This window comes from Gossypium hirsutum, chromosome D01 (assembly GCF_007990345.1).
Source record: "Gossypium hirsutum isolate 1008001.06 chromosome D01, Gossypium_hirsutum_v2.1, whole genome shotgun sequence".
NCBI lineage: Eukaryota > Viridiplantae > Streptophyta > Magnoliopsida > Malvales > Malvaceae > Gossypium > Gossypium hirsutum.
In genome coordinates this window covers 7,859,884-7,879,561 of record NC_053437.1, presented here as the reverse complement: position 1 = coordinate 7,879,561, position 19,678 = coordinate 7,859,884, and the positions used below count along the sequence as shown (strand labels likewise).

Sequence of the window (19,678 nt, the reverse complement as noted above, 5' to 3'; positions counted from 1 at the left end):
CGCTGGCGAAATTGTAATGGAATATAATAATAAGTGGGCAAACCAGATCATGAAGTTGCATTAGTTGTCCATGATTGTGTTTTCTGGAGAATTATGTTATGTGTCTGCTATAAGTAGTTCTTATGAGTTTTGATTACCTTCCCATGTATCTAAAAGAAAGGCTTGTTGTGGAAGTGTTTCTTTTGGCTCCAGACTGCTTGTACGTTCATGTGATGTTTGATTTTGGAGTTGCTTTATTAATCTCAACCTTCCTATATATATATACAGTGCGAATCAAGAACAATTTTTATGGGACGAATGAAATTTTAATTTTTTATAGTTTATATCTTTATAATTTTTAATTTAAAGAATAAATTAATGAAATTTTAATTTTTTATAGTTGATTTCGGATTGTATTTTGTCTCTCTAGTCAAAAAAATGAGTAAATTAGTCTTTATATATTATATCAAAGAATAAATTTTTTTTGTTAAAAAAAATAATTCATTTATATTGTTAAAAATTGGCGTGGTTGATGGAATAACTAGGAAGTGACATGTGACATGTCACGTGTACCTCATGTTGACATATATGCACCAGTTTTTAGCAATAAAACTTGATAAATTTCTAATAGTAGGACCAGTTTGCTCTTTGATCTAACGGATAGGGACTTATTTGCCCATTGTTTTAAGTAAAGGGGAAAAATTCAATTTGATTCCTATTATAGGTGCTTTCATGGTACTTTTACCTACACCATCTCTTACAATAACAGCAGGCAAATTATCAAAATTTTATTAACATTTTAATTTAATCCAAGGGATAGCCATATGTTAATTTGAACATTGAAGAAGATGCAGTGTACGTTCTTCTAAAATACAGATTTGTCTTTAAAACCTGAATCTGAATGAATCACTTGAGCATAAATTAAAGAAAAGTTCAACTTTTTCAGAACAAAGTAAACGGACAAATCAGTGTTTATCCTCAAAGCAACAGTTTTTTTATCCTTTCATTATTGATAATCGATTACATTTGTGAGCCCTGACTTCAATCCTTAAGATCAAAGCATTCAAAAGGTTCCTGTATATCCCATGTTCATGCTTCAATTTTAGTTCAAACATTAGACAACATTGCAAGTAAAAAACAAAAATAGATAATAGGACGAAACACAACAGTTCCAACACTATATATGGGGACTACAAATGCAGTAGTTTATCACACCATTTGAATCATAATCCTTGTTTCTTTCTACTAACTGAAGCATGGAGATAAGGAGCAACTCTTTCTTTATCATTCTCATCATCTTTGTTTCAACTGCGATTCAAGCAAAAGCATATTCTGTTTTTTGCAGCAACCCGGCGAGCCGGTGCTATGGAAAGTATATACAATGCCCCTATGAACAAGCACTAGCAATGAAAACCAAAAGGCTAAAGTTTGCCATGTAAACTGTGATTCACCTGTCTGCAAATCACATTGCAAACTTAAGATCACCTTCTTCTGTTTCATTTTAAAGTGTATCATATACATGTCAAAGTTTAATTTATGTTTTCTTTCGTGATTTTAGATCGAAAACCAAACTGCAATAGTCCTGGATCAGCATGCTACGATCCCCGATTCATCGGTGGTGATGGCATTGTCTTCTACTTCCATGGAAAAAGCAATGAGCATTTCAGCTTGTTGTCTGATACCAGTCTACAAATCAATGGCCGCTTTATCGGCCACCGCCCCGCAGGCCAAACCCAGGACTTTACTTGGATTCAAGCACTTGGAATCCTGTTCAACTCTCACTCCATTTCACTTGAGGCTACTAAGGCTGCAACATGGAACAGTGAAGTGGACCATCTAAAGTTCAGTTACAACGGGGAGGAACTAGTTGTCCCAGAAGGTGCACTCTCAAGTTGGTACTCCCCTGAAAAAGAAGTGAAAGTAAAGAGAGTAGCAAACAAGAACTGTGTGATTGTACATTGAAGGACACAGCAGAGATTATGGTGAATATAGTTCCAGTGACCAAAGAAGATGACAGGGTTCACCACTACAAAGTACCTTCTGATGACTGCTTTGCTCACTTGGAAGTGCAGTTTAGGTTCTTTAGCCTTTCCCCTAATGTTGATGGAGCCCTTGGAAGGACTTACATGCCCGATTTCGAGAACCCGGCCAAGCCTGGTGTGGCAATGCCTGTTGTGGGTGTGAAGATAAATATAGGACAACTTCACTTCTTTCTCTAGACTATTCAACATGCTTGTTCTCACCAGAAACTGGTTCAAATCAAGAGACCACATCTCAGGCTGAAATTCTCACCCTCGACTGCAGCCGTGGGGCTTCAGCTGGATATGACATTATTTGCAAGAAATAAAGTCCTGGAATGGTAACTTTTAACAGTTAAAATAATGAAAGCTTAAGCTATATAGACTCTGAGAACATCATTTTCATCTCTAAATGGTTCTTCATTCATATATATTATCTTTTATGTAACCTATATTCACACATATATGCATTGAGTGGATGATCAAATTCAAAGTATTACATAAGAAATTCAAGAAATTGGTCGGGTTCAACGTATCATACGAGGGTTCTTTAACGTCACATCATCATCCCACCAGTATAAATCCAACTCCCTTTTCAAATTTAAATTGATCCAAATGAAGACAATAAAAATAAGTAATAGTCATTGAAAGGTCTGGTTATTGTTTGGAGTGTTGTTATATTACAAATGGCAAATGCGTAAAAACACAAAGTAAATAAACACTTGATTATACAATTTTAAAAAATAAATTTATATATGCAAATTATTATCTAAAGAGATAATCCACTAGTAGGTATTTATACATGTTGCTACTAGTATTATTATAGCTCATGATAGGTCCCCACTATTTTGTCTTGACTCTGCTCCTCCAGTACTGACATTCTTTGTCCTTAGTACTGACATTCTTTGCGAACTCCAAGTTTGTTGGGCACGTATCTACGGAGCACATAGTCCTTTTTGCTCCTAAGACTAGCATTCTGGACGAGCTCCGTACCTACTAGACATGTGTCGGGTGGCTTGTGGAGCACGTGGCACTTCTTGCGAATTCCTTGGGCACATGCGAAGTGAGACTACATGTAACAGCCCGTTTTCAGTGAAATCGAAAAAATGGTTTTGGGACCACAAATCCAAGTCAGGAAGGAAAATCATTTTAATATTATTTCATGATCTGCATTATGATAAGAATGTCGTATGAAAATTTCATTAAGAAAATTTTACCGATTACATGTTTAATTGATAAAAGGACCAAATTGCATTAAATGCTAAAGTTGAGTTCTAGAAGCTATAAGTATCAAATAGCTATGGAATTCAAAATTAAAGGTCCTTATATGGCAAATAGACCATTAAGAGAAGTTAGTAGATAAGTATGATGATTCATCCATGGAAAATTAATTAAAGAAAAATGATTCATCCATGGAAAATTAATTAAAGAAAAGGATGAAATTGGAAAGTGAAAATAATAAAAGATGATAAATGATAAAATAATGAAAATATCATCATTTTTAGCATCTTTCCAAAAATTAAAACATGAAGCCCTAGCCATGGAAACCTAAGCTCAAGACAACTTATTTTGCTTAATTAGGTATGTTTCTTTTCCCCGTTTTTAGTAATTTTTATATTTCCGAGATCGTAATAATCTAATCTAGCTATCTCGGGGATTAATTTGCAAATTTATTAAGGTATTATAGTTTTTCCATGGATGAGTATGCATGAATTTTAAAGTTTTATGGTAGAAAAAGAAAGGTTGTTGATAGATAAACAATTTTTGTAAAGTGAATTTTGATGAAATTGTGATTTAGGGACTAAATTATAAAGTTTTAAAATTCATAAAAAATTATGAATTTTATGAATTACACTGGCTGCAAATGTTACGTGTAAAAATTGGTTAGGCTTGGAATAAGGATTAAATTGCATGAATTTCATTTTCCGAGCCTAGGGACGAAATCGTAATTAATTAGAAGTATAGGGGCAAAATGGTAATTTTCCTAAGATACGAAATGGACTGAATTGAATATAAATTGATGTTAAATTCATTCGAACAATTGTCAAGGTAAGTTCGTGTAACTAAATTGTGTATATTTATATGTTTGAATTTAATTTTGTATATGTGAATTTTATAAATACCATATGTATGAAATTAATCACATATCCCATAATGCTCGATAAATAATAAGTCTAGTTTGGATAAATGAGATTCGATGGATACAGTAACACCCCTAACCCGTATCCGTCACCGAAATAGGGTTATAGAGTATTACCGAAATAAACATATTAAATACAGACATTTCATATTTAACATCCTTGTCGGATATTATTCATAAAGCCCCTTATGAGAGCCCTCAAGGCTTAAATTTCACTTTAGAATTGAATCGGGACTAAATCAAAAACTTAGAGAATTTTTCGTGAAATTTCAAAATTTTCCAAGGTGCAAGGGACACTCCCGTGTGAGCCACACGGCCAAGTGACACACCCGTGTCTTAGGTCGTGTGGTATTTGAAGTAGGGCACACGGCCGTGTCCCCAGCCCATGTAACTCTCTGACTTGCAATACATTTAAGTGCAAGGGTTACATGGCCAAGCCACACGTCCGGTGCCAGGCCGTGTGATCAATTCTGAGCATCCTGTTTTAAAATTTTAAGATGTAGGAGACACACGGCCAGAACACACGCCCATGTGCTAGGCCGTGTGTCACACACGACTGAGACACACGCCCATGTCTCTACCCGTGTGGACAAAATAAGGCCATTTCCAAGCCTTATTCTTCACCCAATTTCACCTACCACCTATATAAACATTTAAACACATTCAAGAGTCAATTCAAGACATTTAAACCTAGCCAAATTCACATCTTATGCATGATATATTAATACCTATAATCAAATGTCCAACTTACCAAGATAGCCTAATACTTATAAACATGTTTTACCAAATACACTATCATAAACTAATATCCAATATACTTATATGATTTTCCTCATTCACCCATTTAAACATACTCATCAAACATATTAAGACTATTTACATATCAAAACATATCATTTAATAGTCATTCCAATGGCTAATTTCAACCAACATTAAATTGCCATCAATTGTAACATTTAACCTATACATGCCATTATTACCAAAATTAGTTTACTATTTATATATATATACCGAAAAGTTCGGGGGATAGTGTGATGTAGCTCCAACCAGCTTCCAACCTTTACGAGCCTCTGAATACTATAAACTAAAGGAAATAAGACAGAGTAAGCACTTAATGCTTAGTAAGTTCATATGACGGGAAATTAACTTACCATTTATTTGCTTATATAATAAAATGCATAATACATCCAAAGCAATTTGGCAATTAGCCTAACACATATAACCTCAACAAACATGTTAGTCCTGTATTTCATGTGAATAACAAGAATAAGGATGAGCTCATCAGGTATCGAGTTTCCAAGTATTTCATGCATATACAGATAATAGTTTCATTTTGATTTCACACGTTCTCATGTCAAAATTTCACCCGTTGAATCATTTGAAATCTTGATGGATACTTGGGTAGTACACCTGAAGTGTACAATACTATAAATCCCTCAATTCATATCTGGGAGTGCTTTTATGAGCACTTAAACAGAAATCTCTCTCTCAAGCACTATAACAGGAAGCTCATTGAGCCTTGTAACGAACAGCTTATCCGGGTAATATAACGGGAAGCTCACAAAGAGCCTATAACGGTAGCTCCTGTAACACCCCTTACCTGTGTCAGACGCCGAGACAGGGTACGAGGCATTACCGGATTTAAACATAACCAATAATAGCCAACATCAATGGCCTTATACAAATTGAACTATCAAATAACATAGGCCACCATTTTTGGCCAAATCAATTATGACACATAACAAAATAACCAAGTCCTTTATACATGCTATAATTCATAATATTGCTTTCAAAATACTAAAAGAGTGTTGATAGTGTGGATGGATCTCCGACGATCTCCGTACCCCGAGCTAGCTTGGTGACACTATAAGGCAGGGGAAAGAAAAGAGAGTAAGCATATAGCTTAGTAAGTTGGTATGTAAATAATAAAAAATTTATTAATATGCTTTTATCAATCCTCATAATGTGTTCTCAAGATAATACAATCATATTTGCACATAGATTCACTATTCACTCACGTTCATATCAAGTTGTCTACGCGAGTCATAGTCATTAAATTATTTATATATTGATCTATGGAACTCCAAATTGAGATCCACTAAATTTCTCTAAAACTAAACTCATATATCTTCTTTTCATAAAATTTTCAGAATTTATGGTTTAGCCAATAAGTACAGTTTATTCTTTAAAGTCATCCCTGTTTTGTTGTCTGACAGTTCCAATCCTTCTTCACTAAAAATTAATTATCTCCTTATAAGGGATTCGGATGATGTTCCCGTTTGTTTCTATTGAAAATAAACTCATTAAAAATTTTTAACATATAAATTATAACTCATAATTATTTTTATACAATTTTTAATGATTTTCTAAAGTCAGAACAGGGGATTCCGAAATCACTCTGACCCTGTCTCATAAAAATTCAAATATCTCATAATATGAAATTCTCTTGCTTACACCATTTCTTATATGTAAAACTAGACTCAATAAGCTTTAATTTCATATCTTATTCAACCTCTAATTCGATTTTCACAATTTTCTCATAAAATTTTGATTGTCTCTGTTGTCCAAAATTGTTTTATTACTAATTTTACTCTTTCATGTTTTCTTTGTATTAACTTTCATTTACACATACATAACACCAAGCATGTCCATAGCTAGCCATTCCAATAGCTAGTCATTATTAAATATTTACAAGTCTTCATAGTCATACTTACTCCACATCAACCTTACCAAAATTCGATCACATATCGAGCACATTGCTCATGAATATATATACACATGCACCTGCACTCATTTATCACAATATCACAATCATTTACTCTTAGTCATTTCCCGTTGAACATATCGGAATATTAGCGGATACATCGGCATATTGCACATAGTGCCACACTTGTAGCCAAAGCTACTTCACATCACTTATCCCACATAGGCTTGTTCTCGAGCTATTCACATTCGCGGGTCTGCTCACACAAGCTGTCGGTCATTCGTAACTACACAGTGCTACTCACACAAGCTGTCAAGTATCTGCAACACATGCCGGATTACCCAGCCACTGGTAGAACTTATAAGACCAGCACCTGGATTCACTTAGTCACAATTTCACATAGTTTTCACATAGGCCTCTAGTGACATGTCACTTGTATCATATTCTATTCCTAAGGTTCAACCGATAAATTTCTCACTTGTCGATATTTTGTCAAATACATAAATATTCAACCGCATTTCACAAAATATATCAAAATATGAAAGCATAAGTAAAAACGATACATTATTTACATGCAAACTTACCTCAAAAGCAAAATCAGTGAAAATGACTTATTCGTCAATTACTTGTTTTTCCCCGATCTAGATCCGAACCTTATTTTTCTTGATCTAAAACATCACATTTAACTTATTTAATCATTATAATAATAAATCCAGCCTAAAAATAATATTTTTCAAAAATTACATTTTGCCCCTAAACTTTGTCATATTTACACTTTTACCCCTAGGCTTGTAAAATGAAAAGTACTTATTTTTCTCATTACCCAAGCCTAGCCGATTCATATTCCCTCTTATAGCAGCCCGCAATTTTTACACATTTTACAACTTTTACAAATAGGTCCTTTTATGCAATTTCACTAAAAATCTCTTAGTAAAAGTTGTTTATTACACTTCAAACTTTCATATTCTACCATAAAACATCAAAACACATGCAAGTCATCCATGGGTAAATTATTAAAAAAAAACCTTAGCTCAAAATAATGGTAGAAATAGCTAGATCTTGTTACGATGATTTCAAAAACGTAAAAATCATCAAAAATGAGGCTAGAACGGACTTACAATCGAGCTTAGAAGCTTGAAAAACCCTAGACATGGTTTCTCCATGCAATTTTCGGCCAAGGGGTTGAAGATTGACAAAAATTGACTTTTAATTTTTTTTAATTCTTTTTAATAACTAAATGACCAAAATGCCCTTAATGAAAAAATTTGGAAACATGTCTAACCATGTCCATTTTTGTCCATAAACTTAACCAATGGTCTAATTCCATATAAGGACCTCCAATTTAAGATTTCATAACAATTGGACATCTCTAACATATAGAACTCAACTTTTTCACTTTTTACAATTTAGTCCTTTTGACTAAATTGAGTGCCCAAACGTCAAAATTTTCGATCGGGATGCTCCAAAGAGCATTTAACGGGAAGCTCACAAGAATACTATAACGGGAAGCTTGAGAGGGCTTATAACGGGACGCTCTTTCAAGCTATTGTACATCCGCAACATATGCAAGAACACTACCATTTCAGGAAACAGAACCCTGTATCCATCGAATCTCATTATTCAAACGGGACTTATTTATTTATCAGGGATTTTCAGTTATAAGATCAATTACAAACACATATATGACATTTACACAATTTAGATATTCAACACTCAATATAAGCATATAAATACACACAATTAAGTTACACGAACTTACCTCGACAATTGTTCGTGACTTGTAAACTACTAATCCGATACTTTTTCTTTTCCACGATCTAACTCCGTTTTTTATCTATCCGGATCTATACGAGTAAATTTAACATCAATTTAATACATTTTATATTCAAGTCAATCCAAGTCACATCTTAGGCAAAATTACCATTTTGACCATATACTTTTAATTAATGACGATTTCATCCCTAGGCTTGGAAAATGAAATTCATGCAATTTAAATCCTTATCCCAAGCCTAGATATTTTCATATATATCAATAGCAACCCATGAATTCCATGAAATTTCAAAATTTTCCATGAATTTAACAACTTTTCAATTTAATCCCTAAATCATGATTTCATCTAAAATCCTTTAATAAAATACCTTTAAATATCCATCAACATCTCAATTTCATCATCTAATAACTAAAATCATATAAAATTATCAATTGCATCTTCCAAAACTTTCAATAAAATCCAAAACTGATGAAATGGTTAGTTGAACCTAATTGTAAAAGTCTCAAAACATAAAAATTTCAAGGAAAGAGCAAGAATTAAACTTACATGAAGCAAATATTGAAAAACCAGCTTAAATCCTCTTCAATGGCTGCTTTATAACTAAAAAATGATGATGAAAATGTCTAGAATTTCAATTTCCCTTTTATTTCACTTAAATTTGTTAAAATTTACAATTTTGCCTTTATTTCACATCAATTCCTTGATTTTTCTATACTTAAGCTGCCTCAGCCATCCCATGTGGGTTCAATTGCCCTTTTCGTCCTCCTTTATTTACTATTTAGGCTATTTAATCACTATTTCTTTAATTAGCAAGTTTTGCACCTTTTTCAATTTAGTCTTTTTTTAATTAATTAACTACCAAAATGTTAAAATTTTCTAACGAAACATTAATACTACCTTAATGACACCCTGCAAATATTTGTAAAAATATTTATGGCTCAATTTATAGGACCGAGATCTCGACACCTCTTTTATAAATCACTTAACCTAATAAAACCTTATAATACACAAATTACTAATTCAAAAATCTTTTAAAAACCACATTTGGCTAGTAAATATTAAATAATAAAAATTTACGAGCTTATTTTCTGGATATGGTGGTCTCGAACCACTGTTTCTGACATCACTAAAAATCGGGTTGTTACAACTCTCCCCCTCTTAAAGAATTTTCATCCTCGAAAATCTTACCAGTAAAAAGGTTTGGGTGCTTTCTCATTGTTTCTTCCGGTTCCCAGGTAGCTTCTTCTATCTCGTGTCATTTCCAAAGAACTTTTACTAAAGCTACCTTTTTATTTCTTAATTCTTTTATCTCACACGCCAGAATTTTTATCGGTTCCTCACAGTAAGTCATATCAGGCCGAATCTCAACTTTTGTCGAAGAAATAACATGTAAAGGATCTGACCAATATCGTCGCAACATAGATACGTGGAAAACATTATGAATCCTGCCAATTTCTGGTGGTAATGCCAATCGGTACGCAATAGGTTCGATTCTTTTAGTGATCTTATACGGCCCAATAAACCGTTGACTCTATTTGCCTTTACGGCTGAACCGAAGAACTTTCTTCCAAGGTAAAACTTTCAAGAATACCTTGTCGCCAACTTGAAATTCTATTTCTTTTCTTTTAAGATCTGCATAGGATTTCTGTCGATTAGAAGCTGCTTTTAAGCTATCTCGGATCATTTTCACCTTTTTCTTCAGTTTCTCGAATCAAATCAACTCCATGTATCTTTTTCTCACTGAGCTCAGTCTAATACAATGGAGTTCTACATTTGCGTCCATACAAAGCTTCATACGGTGCCATCTTTATACTTGACTGATAACTATTATTATATGTGAATTCGACTAGCGGCAAATATTTTTCCCAATTGCCTTCGAATTCCAATATACAGCACCGAAGCATATCTTCGAGAATCTGAATCACACGTTCTGACTAACCATCTGTCTGAGGATTAAATGCAGTACTAAAATGTAACCACGTACCTAGAGCTTCTTGCAACTTGTTCCAGAATCGGGATGTGAATCGTGGATCTCTATCTGAAATAATGAAGACTAGAACTCCATGCAGCCTGACAATCTTAGAAATATACAATTACGCTAATCTATCCAAGGAGAAATCCATACGTACCGGAATAAAATGTGTATACTTTGTCAAACGATCAATGATTACCCAAATGACATCTTTCTTTTTCAGAGATAGGGGCAATCCCAACACAAAGTCTATGGTAACTTTTTTCCATTTTCATTCCAGTATTGTCACTGGCTGAAGCAAACCTGAAGGTACCTGATGTTCGACTTTAACTTGCTGACATATCAAACATTTAGATACAAATTCAAAAATATCACGCTTCATTCTCGACCACCAGTACATCTTTTCTCAAATCATTATACATTTTATTACTCCCCGGATGCACAGGCATAGTACCATTATGAGCTTTGTACAAAATCTTCTGTATAAGCTCTGAATTCTTCAGTACACAGGCTCTATCTCGGAATAACAGACAATCATCGGGTCCAATCGAAAATTCTGAATCAGAAACTGATTCACACTGTACTCATTTAGCTTGTAACTCATTATCATTTTTTTGAGCTTCGCAGATCTGTTGTAGAAACATCGATTTAAATTTTAACTCAGCCATGATTAAACCATCATCAAACAATGACAATCGAGTATTCATAGCTCGCAAGGCAAACAAAGATTTTCTACTCAGAGCATCAGCAACCACATTTTCCTTTCCCGGATGATAATCAATAACAAGATTATAATCTTTTAATAATTCAAGCCACCTGCGCTGTCTCAGCTTAAATCTTTCTGCGACATCAAATACTTTAAGCTTTTATGATCTGTGAATATGTGACATTTTTCACCAAGTAATGTCGCCAAATTTTCAGTGTAAACACAATAGCTGCTAATTCAAGATCATGCATCGGGTAATTCTTTTCATGTGGCTTAAGCTGTCTAAAAGTATAGGCTATTATTTTACCTTCTTGCATCAAAACACAGCCTAAACCATTCAATGATGCATCACTATAAATTACAAATTTCTTACCGATTCAAGCTAAACCAAAACTGGTGCTTCAGTTAATAGGGCTTTCAACCGATCAAACCTTTGCTGACATTTATCAGTCCATTCAAATTTCACATTTTTTGCAACAACCGTGTCATCGGAGAAGCTATCATTGAGAATCCTTGTACAAATCTCTGATAATAACCGGCTAATCCCAGAAAACTTCTGACTTTAGACACATTTTTCGGAGGTTTCCAATTAACAATTGCTGAAATTTTATTCGGATCCACTCTAATGCCTTCAGCCGACACTATATGTCCCAGAAAACCAACTTTTCGAAGCCCGAATTCACATTTACTGAATTTAGCATACATCTATTTTTTCATGTAGAGTTTGTAGTACAATTCTCAAATGATCAACATGTTCATTTTCATCTTGGGAATATACCAAAATATTATCAATGAATACCACCACAAATCTATCCAGATACGGTCTAAAAATTCTATTCATCAAATCCATGAACATTGCAGGTGCATTAGTCAAACCAAATGGCATCACAAGAAATTCATAATGCCCATACCTGGTTCTGAAGGTTGTTTTCGGTACATTCGAGTCTTTCACTCGTATTTGATAGTAACTAGAATGAAGATCAATCTTCGAAAACACTGTAGCACCTTTCAGCTAATCAAACAAGTCATCAATACGAGGCAGTGGATATTTATTATTGATTGTAACCTTATTTTCAACTGTCGGTAATCTATACACAATCTCAACGATCCATATTTCTTCTTTACAAATAGAATCGGTGTACCCCAAGGTGAAGAACTAGGTCATACAAAACCCCTGTCAATTAATTCTTGCAACTGTGTTTTCAACTCTTTCAATTTCGTTGGAGCCATTCTATAAGTTGCTATTGATATTGGTGTTGTTCCAGAAACAAGATCTATAGAAAATTTCACTTCTCTATCCGGTGGTAATCCGGGTAATTCTTCCGGAAACACATCAGAATATTCACATACCACTGGCACTAATTTAATATTCGATTCAGATACTTTAGTGTCCAACACATAAGCAAGGTAAGCATTACACCCTTTCCTGACATATTTCAGTGCTGACATGGCTGATATTACATTAGTCAAACCATCCAATTTATTAGATTCAATACATAGTAATTCATCATCTTGACATTTCAATACAATGTACTTCTGTTTACGATTTACCACGGCATCATGCTGAGTCAACCAATCCATACCTAAAATCACATCAAATTCATCAAATGAAAATAACATTAAATCAGCCGAAAAATAGTAACTCCGTATCATTAACAAAAATTCTTACAGATTTTATCCACCTTTACATACTGACCTAGGGGGTTCGAGACTTTAACCATGAATTTAGTGAACTCAACAGATAAATTTTTATTATTCACTAAATTCGTGCAGATATATAAATGAGTTGAACTAGGATCAATTAAAGCAATTATATCAGTATCAAGAAGAGAAAAAGTACCAGTAATCACATCAGGTTCAGAAGCATCCTTACGTGCACAAATAGTATATGTTCTTGTTGGTGCTCATGCTTCAGATTTGACAGTTGAATCTTTTGCTATACCTCAGCTACTACTCACAATATCGGGATTACAAGACGGTCTCCCTTTTGTAGCAGGATTACTCAATTTTGACGATTGAATAGTATCATTTTCAGGCTTTTCTAGTTAATCTCTAAGATAGTGGTTATAAGATCTACATCTAAAGCAAGCTCCGCTCTTCATACGACACTCACCAAAATAAAATTTATTACAGTGTTTACACCTGGGTTTGGGATTTCCAACACTGTCTGCACTTACTACAGATGTAGCCTGAAATCTCGGATTAGAATGTTGAATACTTCTGTCTCTCCCAGAATATCCCACAGAAGTAACAGAACGGTCATGATCTTTCTTTGACTTCTTTGAAGCTAACTGATATAACTTTTCGGTAAAGCTTTTACTTAAAGTTTAGGCTTCAATCTCAGCTTGTTTTTTCTCTTTACTCAGCTCTTCAGCTTTATGAGCTCGATCGACCAGTACAACAAATTCTTTTAATTCTAGAATCCCAACTAACAACTTGATATCTTTATTTAAACCCTATTTTCTAAATATTTACGACTCGGTTTATAGGACCAAGATCTCGACACCTCTTTTCTAAATCACTTAACCTAATAAAATCTTATAATACACAAATTACTAATTTAAAAATCTTTTAAAAACTACATTTGGCTCATAAATATTAAATAATAAAAAAATACGAGCTTATTTACCAAATTTGGTGGTCTCGAACCACTATTTTTGACATCGCTAAAAATCAGGCTGTTACAAATACAAGGTTCCCGAATTGGTTGTGGTCCTGCATCTGTTGCAAACACACCACAGCTCGAAAGAGCGTCCCGTTATTAGCCCTCTCGAGCTTCCTGCTATATGGTTTCTGCGAGCTTCCCGATAATAGCTCTTCAGAGCATCCCGATCGATTGTGATCCTGCATGTGTTGTGGACACACTGCAGCTCTTATGAGTGTCCCGATATAGGGCCCTTCGTGAGCTTTCTGTTTAAAGGCTCTTTGTGAACTTCCTAATTAATGGCTCTCCGAAGCTTCCCGATATAGCTCGCTTGAACTTCCCTATATATGGCTATCCGGAGCTTCCTGAATATGCCTCTTATGAGCTTCCTGTTATACAGCCCGGATAAACTTCCTGTTACATGGCTCACATGAGCTTCCCGTTATATGGCTCGAGAGAGAGCTTCCAGTTTATGTGCTCGTATAAGCACTCCCGAATATGAATTGACAGGTTTACAGCTTTGTACACTTTATGTGTACTACCCTTGTATCCATCTATATTTTAAATGATTTAACGGGTAAAGTTTCGATATGAGATGATATGAATTCAAGATGAATTATTATGAGAAATACTTGAAATACAAAGATATGATATGTACATGTTCATGGACACTTGAAGTGATGAATACTTGTATGTGGAAATTAAATATTGATGAGCTCATTCATGTTTCTTGGTGTTTATGTGAATTACATGACTAACAAACTTGATGAGGATATGTGTTTAGGCAATTGGCCAAATTGGTTTGAGCATGTTTATTTTCTTATTAGAAATATGAAGTAAATGGTAAGTTAATCTCCTGCTATACGAACTTACTAAGCATTAAATGCTTACTCTGTTTTATTTTCCTTTGTTCTATAGTAATCTCCTGACCACATAGACGTGTGTCCCCTGTACCTTGGAAAAATGTTAAGAATTTGCTAAAAATTCTCTGAGTACCTGGTTTAGTCCCGACTTATTTCTAATGTATGTTTTGGGCCTCGAGGGCTCATATAAGATACTTTATGAATAATATCTGATATAAATGTTAAATAATATGAAATATCTATATTTGATCTATTTATTCCAGTAATGCATCCGTAACCTTGTTCCAGCGACAGATATGGGTTAGGGGTGCTACACTACGACCTTCCCTAAGTCCCCCCGAGACGGGTCTGTAACCTTATCTTGCGAGTTGGTTCTGCGAGTTGAACCTGAGATCCTGCCCTTTGATCTCGCGCAAGGTTCCTACGAGCTGGGTCTGTAGCCTTACCTTGTAATTTGGTTCACCTTGTTATCCTTTCGTGGTCAGGTCATGAGTTAGAGGCTTGGATCTTTTCTAGGATTCGAGTCTCAAGTTATTGATGTATAACATAACTACTAATTACGAATCAGTCAATCCTAAATTACTACACCTTTAGTATCCTACATTCTTAAGGAGATATCTTATATTCCAATTAGTGACTCAATAATATGAACTTTCCGCTTTTGTTTCAACAGTTGATCTTAGTCATGGTTAACAAAAATGTGCTAGTTAAAATGTGGCCAAAGTAATATTTAATTTGGGATTTTATTATAGTGAGATTTCGTGAGATTTATCATGGTTAAAATATAGAAATAAGAAAGTTGTAGCTGTTCGATTAAGTATAGTTAGAAAATAAAAAATTGCGTTAGTGATTGGAACCTATTAAATCAATTACCAAATAAACTGTTTTTCTCTAGAAATTAGTTTCTATTCTTTTTAATGTTGAAACTGGTTGAATTAGTTCAAAGATAAACTAATGTTTCTCAATACAAATCCTACGTAGCATGATCATCGATGGATTTTTTTTTCTTTTTTATTTCAACCATTGATTTAAAAAGATCTGATGAAATCTCACTATAATAAAATCGTTAAAATGATGTTTAATTATATTCGTGGATTTTAAATTTGTGTGTTCTAAATTTTGTTCAATTCATCAAGTCTATCTCTAAAAATGTTTCTAAATTTCAATGTGAAGGACATCTACATTTTTTTTGTGTGTATGTGGAAATGGAAATATGTTGTGACAGAGTCAGAAAAATTTTTTAGGGGAGGAGGCTGGAATTAAATTGTATATTTTTACAATAATAAAAATACAATTTCATCAGTTTAATAGCCTACATTTTTATAATTTTTAAAGGGTTAAATCAAAATTTTATTATTTTTGGGGAGAAAAAGTACAATTTTACCCTTACTAATTTAAAATTTTATAAATTATAAAAGGTCTAAATTAAAAATTTACCATTTTAGGGGTGATAAGATAAATAACTACAACCATTATTATATCAACAATAGGGAGGGATCCACTCACGTCCATGTAAAATTAAAGTGGTTTTACATTATTTCGAAATTTTTTATATGATTAATATTTTAACAATTTAATTATTGAATTTGCCAAGATATTTGTACGTATCACGCATGTAAAATTTTAAGTTGGTTTGATATTTTATCATACCCATCTAAAATATTATCTATATGGTTAATATTTATTAATATTGTCTATATTATATTATAGATGTATTTGAATAACGAATAGTTATAATCATTATAAATACTAAATTAATAACAAATTCGACCAAAATTAACTTCATCATAATAAATTTGGATTAAACTCACTCATGATGTTTTTAATTATAAGGCTTGAAATTTTAGAAGATCTCTCATTACCATTATGCAAACAGATAATGAATTGGAAATAAATGAGGCAATATAATTTTTGTATGTGTGCGTGGAAATATGAGTTACTAAAAATAATAAATGAATGTGACATTAGTATAACCCATTACATTTGTGCCACCACTAGGACCTGTAAGTGAGTGTACTGAGCCTTACAGCAGAGGTTGCTTGCCTCGACGAGCACTATCATGTGTAAGATATGGTGTTAACAAAAGGTTGGCGAAATTACAAGGGGAATTCTAATTTAATAGTTGGCATACATTCATGATATTGCAGCTCCATGACTTTCAATTTGAGAAAATATACCCCTATTTCTGGCGTTATAAAATTAATTTGAACATTGAAGAGGATGCAGTGTACTTGCAGAATACATATTTTGTCTTTAAATCCTGAATCTGAATAAATTAAAGAAATGTTCAACTTTTTCAGAACAAAGTAAAGGGACAAATTAATGTTTTATCCTCGAAGCAACAGTTTTTATCCTTTCATTATTTATAATCGATTACATTGGTGAGCCCTGACTTCAATCCTTAAGATAAAAGCATTCAAAAGGTTCCTATATATCCCATGTTCATGCTTCAATTTTAGTGCAAACATTATACAACATTGCTAGTAAAATATAACAGATAATACTACGAAACACAGCAGTTCCAACACTATATATAGGGACAATAAATCCAGGAGTTGGTCACATCATTTGAATCATAATTCTTGTTTCTTTCTACTAACTGAAGCATGGAGATAAGAAGCAGCTCTTTCTTTATCATTCTCATCATCTTTGTTTCAACTGTGATTCAAGCAAAAGCAGATTCTGTTTATTGCAGCAATCCGGCAAGCCGGTGCTATGGAAAGTATATACAATGCCCCTATGAATGTCCAAGCACTAGCTATGAAAACCGAAAGGCTAAAGTTTGCCATGTTAACTGTGATTCACCTGTCTGCAAATCACATTGCAAATGTAAGATCACCTTCTTCTGTTTCATTTTAAAGCGTCTCATATACATGTTAAAGTTTAATTTATGTTTTCTTTCGTGATTTTAGATCGAAACCAAACTGCAATAGTCCTGGATCAGCATGTTACGATCCCCGATTCATCGGTGGTGATGGCATTGTCTTCTACTTCCATGGAAAAAGCAATGAGCACTTCAGCTTGGTGTCTGATACCAGTCTACAAATCAATGGCCGCTTTATCGGCCACCGCCCCGCAGGCCGAACTCGGGACTTTACTTGGATTCAAGCACTTGGAATCCTGTTCAACTCTCACTCCATTTCACTTGAGGCTACTAAGGCTGCAACATGGAACAGTGAAGTGGACCATCTAAAGTTCAGTTACAACGGGGAGGAACTAGTTGTCCCAGAAGGTGCACTCTCAAGTTGGTACTCCCCTGAAAAGGAAGTGAAAGTTGAGAGAGTAGAAAACAAGAACAGTGTGATTGTAACATTAAAGGACACAGCAGAGATTATGGTGAATGTAGTTCCAGTGACCAAAGAAGATGACAGGGTTCACCACTACAAAGTACCTTCTGATGACTGCTTTGCTCACTTGGAAGTGCAGTTTAGGTTCTTTAGCCTTTCCCCTAATGTTGATGGAGTCCTTGGAAGGACTTACAGGCCCGATTTCGAGAACCCGGCCAAGCCTGGTGTGGCAATGCCTGTTGTGGGCGGTGAAGATAAATATAGGACAACTTCACTTCTTTCTCCAGACTGTTCAACATGCTTGTTCTCACCAGAAACTGGTTCAAATGAAGAGACCACATCTCAGACTGAAATTCTCACCCTCGACTGCACCCGTGGGGCTTCAGCTGGATATGGCATTGTTTGCAAGAAATAAAGTCATGGAATGGTAGCTGTTATCAGTTAAAATAATGAAAGCTTAAGCTATATAGACTGACAATAATTCAATATTTTCATTTCTAAATGGTTCTTCATTCATATATATTGTCTTTTATGTAACCTTTTTTTTTTCAAGATACCGTCTTTTATGTAACACATATATATCTAATCTTTTAGTAAAAGATGTTGACCAATGGATTTCCTTTAAGAAGCTCAGTTTCTATGGAAGACTGAAGTCATCCTTTATACCATAAAGAAGTTAATAATATTTTACCTTTATTTAGCTGCCTCATTTAGATTGTGCTATTAAAGAAAAATTATTGATGTTATACGTAATATATTTTCAATAGCAAATTTTTTTAATTTTATTTGTGAATTTTAAAAATTTGATACACAATTAATTAATGATTTTTAATTCACAAAATAGTAAAATATAATTTAAAAAGAACTTAGTCAATGGAAAAGAGCTCCTCAATATTTAATTTTATTTTTATATAAAAATTAAATTAAATCAAGTTTAATTTTATTATATTGATAATAAATTTTATTTTTATTTTTAAAAATATTTAATATTTTAATTTAAAATATTATATTTTTCAATATTATTAAAAATACATATTTTATTATCTATATTTATTCATATAATAAATTATTGATATAATTTATTATTTTAATAAATTATTTAATACTTTGAATTTATTTTAATTGAAAATATTCAATATTAATATTATATAATAAATATTTATTACAATTATAAATATATTAATAATAAATGTTTTGTAGTATAAAAGTTAAAATATGTCATAATTCTATGTACTTTTTACAAATTTGCAATTTAGCCTTTATACTTTTATTTTCAAGAATTTAATCCTTCTTTTCAGATTTGAATATCAAGTTCAATTGTTGATATTGATAAATTTTTTTTGTCAATTTTGTTGATGTCACTTTTTTAAATAAAAAATACTCAATTAGTAGTCATATAACTAAAAAATGACGCCTGAATTTAACAAAATATTTTTAATATATGCAAAAATAATGTAAAATATAAATTTATAAATATAAAATAAACTCAATTAAACAATGAAAAGATAAGAAAATCGCAGATGTATGTTTGTTTCATAACTTTTATAAAATATTTTTAAGAAATCTCTCAACAAAAATAGAAAATATTTTGCAT

At 33.1% G+C, this 19,678-nt stretch overlaps 1 protein-coding gene and 1 pseudogene across 1 annotated transcript; both read left to right on the top strand.

Moving 5' to 3' along the window:
• The first annotated feature begins 1,242 nt into the window (after positions 1 to 1,242).
• On the top strand, positions 1,243 to 2,410 carry LOC121213799 (uncharacterized; annotated as a pseudogene).
• A 14,977-nt stretch (positions 2,411 to 17,387) lies between these two features.
• Positions 17,388 to 18,499, top strand: LOC107917575 (uncharacterized). Its single transcript, XM_041086925.1, has 2 exons — positions 17,388 to 17,630; positions 17,713 to 18,499. Exons 1-2 carry the CDS (start codon positions 17,404 to 17,406, stop codon positions 18,497 to 18,499), a joined length of 1,014 nt encoding a protein of 337 aa, XP_040942859.1. The 5' UTR covers positions 17,388 to 17,403.
• Positions 18,500 to 19,678: the final 1,179 nt, after the last annotated feature.